General features: G+C 45.4%; 1 protein-coding gene across 1 annotated transcript; it reads left to right on the top strand.

Moving 5' to 3' along the window:
* Positions 1-3,913: 3,913 nt before the first annotated feature.
* LOC144175405 (uncharacterized) lies at positions 3,914-4,477 on the top strand. Its single transcript, XM_077704485.1, has 2 exons — positions 3,914-4,009; positions 4,268-4,477. The coding sequence occupies exons 1-2, from the start codon at positions 3,914-3,916 to the stop codon at positions 4,475-4,477; spliced, it is 306 nt and encodes a 101-aa protein (XP_077560611.1).
* The last annotated feature ends 962 nt before the right edge of the window (positions 4,478-5,439 follow it).

The raw sequence follows: 5,439 nt of genomic DNA, 5'->3' as shown, positions 1-5,439 counted from the left end.
AGTTTTCGGAACACCAATGCAAGTCCTCAAGATCTGTGCTTGCATGGACTCTAGAGCCTTGATAGTTCCTTTAGAAAGCGGGACCAAAATGGCGATGCTGTAGCGTATGAGGCCAACGCACAGCGCTTCATAGAGCCGAAGGAGAGAGTTAACGGAGCAACCGCCGCTTCGAGCGAAGTGGCGAGCGGAGGCGTCACCGATTGGCCGCGACCGAGCGGCGAGTCAGGCGGTCAATTTGGTGGGTTAACAAGCTGGTATTCCCATGGCGATTTTCTCGAGCCGGTCATGCTCGATTTCCCCCATCCGACTTAAGAAAAACGGTCCAAATGCGTGGTAGGGTGATTGAATTTTGTTCCTACACATTCGTCGATGGCGTGGACACGACGGTGCGCGAACACTTGAAGCGTAGAATTAGAAGTGTTGCCGAAAGCGGGGCACCGAAAACGCGTTTTGCAAACTTCATGGCAGCACACCTAGAGAACAGCAATCGTGCAAAGCTCCTAGAGCAGAACAGCTCAGTTTTCATGACGGAGCTGTGTACACACAATGAGCGGTTAATTGTTTTTTGAGCTCAACAAATCCAACCTCAGATTTGAGCCATGTGATTTGCGGTGCTTTCAAGCGCGAAACTGTCGTAGCCATCCGTGGCGCCCCCCCCCCCCCCCTCCCCCTATAAAAGTGGCCCCTGCCTTCCCCTCCCCTTTCACTCTGCAGTCTTCGAGGCGTTCGGACGCCAGTCACTGCTTGGTCAAATTGTAGAGGGAGTTGCTCACGCACTGCAACAACAATGACAGCCGAAGCTTACTGCTTTTTTGCTCCTGAATAAAGCTTTGCTTCACTGAATGCATTGGGTTTTGATTCCTCGCAGTTGTGGCGCAATTAAAGCTCAAGTACTTTAGTTTTCTCGACTGGTCCCTTATATCAAAATACTGCTTATAGCAAACTTTTTTGCCTTCCCGCTTACTGTTATAACGAGGGATTACTGTATATATATATATGCATATATTATAATGAGGTTTATTAGCAGGGCTTGCAAGAGGTACCAACAAGGTCTGGCCGTTTCAGAGTCCAAACGAGGTCTGGCGTCCGCGCACAGGTCTCACGCCGAAGAACTGTCGATGGAGCTGCCGCTGTGTCGCTACGGGCGATATATACCCGCCGGGGGATTGATGCCACTCGGAAGGTCAGCCTCCGCTTTAGCCGAACACATACCCGCTCGGGGAGATCTTTGTTACAATATATATACGCCCTTTCTATGTTTGTCAACAAAACCGTCTGCGCGCTGATTGGTTGCCCCTAGCGGACTTCCGCCGAAACTACTTCCGGCTCCTCTAGTCAGTGCGTTTGCCGGGCTATTTACATGTTCGTGCTTTCGTTTCTTCACCGATAAAGAAGTGTTTTTACACAGTTGAGTGTTTCTCCGGACGGTTATGTGGAGTTATTTTGAAGGTTTAGAGCCCGATGGGCAGCTTCGCTACCATGAGAAGCTATCTTTTAAACGCGACGAGCTGCCTGATCCCCTCGACGGCGATGCTATGCGGTTTTCGTACACACATGGCCAGAAGAACCTTCGTTCTGTTACAGTTACTGACGTTTTTTTTTGCATCTCGTGGAAGGCGTGTGTTTTTACACGAAAGAACAATTCAAGAACTACAAGATGAGCGACGCCTACAACGCTTTTCTGAGCGGCAAAGTGCAGCAAGTTGTGTCATTCAAGGCTGGCAGCCGTAGTGAAGGCGTCGTAGTTTTTTCAGCTACAGTGGAGGCCCGTCAAGCGCTTGACAAAGCATACACGCCGTGGTCTGTCATCAGATATAATGGAAGTGTAGTCAGTGGTCACTGTACATGCATGGGTGGGTAAGTAGCACTTTTTTCGTAGTAATGGAAGTTACGGCCTAGCCGTCAGCGCATACCCACTCGCAACGGTAGCGAAACGTCTTTTGTTAATGAGCTCTACTTTTCGGCTTAGATTCTTTCCAAAATTGCTACCATGCTTTAACAATGTAACTGCAGCACAAATTAAAGAAACAGCTGAGCTAGCGGGCTTTCCATCCTTCGTGCGACGTGAGCTTTTGGTGACATGTGTGGTTCTAGAACACACTGTAGACGAATGCGCAATAATTGCCAGTTCGTTGTAGTACCGTCACTTGTTTACTTGTCACCCAAAGCGCGTGCCACACGAATGAAAACAGTACATGCGGTGAAACTTCCAGCGTATGTCATTGGCTGTGTGTTGTTTTTTACAGAACTTGGCGCTCTTATTTCTCAGTATTTTAAAGCGGAAAAAATATATTCACAATTGTTAATGGAACTGCTACGGCAACGATTACTAGTTACCTTTGTTAAACTGTTGCAATCTAACAATATTGAAAGTGTCATCAGCATAAACAATTCAAAGATACCCAATGTACCTGAATTTAAATTTTTTGTTTAAAATATTCTCGTGGTACCTAAAATTTATCTTTTTGGTGTGCTTTGTTGACATCCGGCGTTTTCTTAGCATTCTATGTTCCAGGCTTGGGGAATGCTGCGCTCATGTGGCTGCCCTTCTTTAGAAGGATCAACATTTGGGCGAGTTGGTACTGGTTATGTATCATCTTGACGAAACAGCGTAAAAAACGGGGACACTAGGAGGGAAAGACGACAGGACGACGCTGTACTCACAACTATTTTTTAATAAACTGCACCACGCATATATATACTATGTCCCCAAAACCCACGTGCGCTCACAACATGACGCACATCGAGATTATCACTACAAAGTAATGATAGTGACAAAGTAGTGATAATCTCGATGTGCGTCATGTTGTGAGCGCACGTGGGTTTTGGGGACATAATATATATATGCGTGGTGCAGTTTATTAAAAAATAGTTGTGAGTACAGCGTCGTCCTGTCGTCTTTCCCTCCTAGTGTCCCCGTTTTTTACACTGTTTCGTCAAGATGATACATAAGCTGCCCTTCTTTTCTACGTTCAAGCAAGTGCAGTGCATGGGCTGAACACGGAGTCGCCAAATTAGAAAGCATGCTGGTGGATTGAAGTGCCGAAAACAAGCAGACTAAGGTACTGACGGCATCAGGATTTCGTTTTCGTTGTTATTGTCTACATCAAAACTAATTTGAAAATTGTATGCAGGAACCACCAACCAGCGACATGATTTTCTTCAAGCCAAAGGTTGGACAGCCAGTCCCCGAACAAGTTGCTAGGCCTCAAGAGACGATTCCAGAATTGTCGGGCGATCAAGTTAGAAGCTTTTTTGCGTCACGTCAAGACAAGTTTCTTTAGAGTTCTTTTTCTTTCAGAAGTTGTCAATTGTCCCTTAGTTTTAAAAGTTTTCCTGGTGATCAGGAGCAACTTTACGGGCTAGTTGTTACCAGGAAGTGCGTGAGCATTTAGTGTGGGACACGGTACGTTGGCAGTCTATTTTTTTACTTGTGTTCTTCCAAGTAACTGCCCCAAACACACTTCTTCTGAGCTCGATCATGGACAGTGAAGAGACGGATTCTGCACCAGAAGCAGCTGCTGAGCAACCCCAGCGACAAGAACAGCCTCCGGAGTTTTCTCCTCTGCGACTTGGTATTTACGCAAACGTCAGCTTGGAAGCAAAAAAGGAAGTTCAACTTACTTCTGAACAATATGACAAAATTGAGTTAAACACCAGGGGGCAGTCTAGCTCACCCAGATGACAGCAAGAACGCCAAGGAAGAATAACAACGTCAGTGCTCCACCTTGTAGCTGCATGCCGAACTGGTGCTGATGGGCTCGTAGCAGAAATTATGGGCTACATAAAGACGCCTCGTCTCGCGAACCTTCGGTACGCCTCTGAAATGGAGCCAAATGCAAAGGCCGCATTCATTGCCAGCGAATCTAAAAGATAGAGAGGTTTGCAGATGAATGGCTGCGGTTTCTTTGTTATGGAAAGGCAACCTTTTCTTGCTGCATCTCCAGATGCCATTGTTTTTTGCGAATGCTGTGCAAAGGCAGTGCTAGAAATCAAATGTCCTGCATCGGTGATACGAGTTTGCCTCACTAACACTACAAAGCATCCAGCCTACCTTAACGACAGCTTACAGCTTAAGCGTGAACACTCGTACTACACCCAGGTGCAGGCACAAATGGCCGTAACTGGCCTCCGTCGGTCATACTTCGCCGCGTTTACCGGAGTGTCTCTCACAGTTTAGCTCATAGCCTTCGATGAAGTTTTTTGGGCAGCAGTTGAAGTGAAAGCAGAACGTTTCTTCTTCAGCTGCATATTTCACGAATTGCAGTCTTCACGTAATGTAAAGCAAATGGAATGTGCACGAACAACCTGCCACTGCCATGGTGCTCGGACGGGCAGAGTTGTTGAGTGCTCGTCGTGTCTTGCCACATTTCATTTATTATGCATCAAGCTCAAACGCATGCCTAAGTCGGGGTTGTGCACTGCATGCCAGGTTGCCGGCCAGGCTAATATGTATTCAAGTTTTGCCAAATATTGAGAGGCAAATAAAAAGAATGCACCACTCAGCCTGCACAACTAAGTACAGCACGCTAATAATTTTGCTGGTTTGATGGTGGACTGATTGAGCAATAAAATGTCTTCTTGCCCAACAAAGCAGTTTCAGATGAATACGCCTATTTCAGGGGGAAATTGATGACTGTTCTTCCCATAATTGTGAAGGCGAATGAAAAAAACACTTTGAAATAAATGCAGAAATTACAAAAACTGCTACATACCCACACAAATTGCTCAGCACTGAACAGACAAGAAAAAACCATTGCATCAACCTTTAAGTACATGCGTGTGATAAAAATGCACAACCATATCAATGCACACAGGAATTGCGAAACGGAAATAAAACGCCCAACAAGCAGCAAAAAATTAGGGCAGAGACAGCAAGAGAGTTCTTCGTACCTACGCTAAAAATGTCGAAAGCTCACATGTGGCATAAATGCACATCCTCCAAAACACTACAGGCAATACCTAAAAAACCTAGCCTGTTAAGCAGACATTTAACAATAAAAAGAGAAGCTTTACGTGCCAAACAGCAAAACATTTCTCCTTGTGCAAAACATTGCAACAGCCTTTAAATAGATGATTGTGACAAACATGGGCAACCAGTAGCGATGCAAACAGGAATTGCCTAAATAAAGTAAAACACCCATCAAGCTGTCAATAAGAAATGAATACTCGGGCAGAAGATAGCAAAACAATTCTTTCTAGCTACACTAAAGAAGACAAAACTGGCAGGTGACGTAAACGCACAACCTGTAAAAACTACAGGCGATACAGAAAAAAAGGCCTATTAAGCACACATGACTTATCAATAACTGAATAACCTTTGCGTGCCAACTAGCGCAACATTTATTCTTGTGCCACAAAAAATGTGCAAACACTATTCATGCACCGGCAAAAATGTTTCACTCTTTAGAGCACCACGCACAGCCAACTCTGCTGAGT

Source organism: Haemaphysalis longicornis, unplaced genomic scaffold (genome assembly GCF_048455015.1).
Source record: "Haemaphysalis longicornis isolate Haplotype H1 unplaced genomic scaffold, Haemaphysalis longicornis Haplotype H1 scaffold_3, whole genome shotgun sequence".
NCBI classification, from domain to species: Eukaryota; Metazoa; Arthropoda; class Arachnida; order Ixodida; family Ixodidae; genus Haemaphysalis; species Haemaphysalis longicornis.
Note: the sequence above shows the minus strand (reverse complement) of the source record. Positions and strands in the feature narration are given on the sequence as shown.

Excerpts from the sequence above, each read along its gene's own strand:
- LOC144175405 (XM_077704485.1), top strand. The coding sequence starts at position 3,914 with ATGGAAAGGCAACCTTTTCTTGCTGCATCTCCAGATGCCATTGTTTTT. Across the intron at positions 4,010-4,267 it reads AAATCAAATGTCCTGCATCG|TCTTCACGTAATGTAAAGCA; the intron begins GTGATACGAGTT and ends CACGAATTGCAG.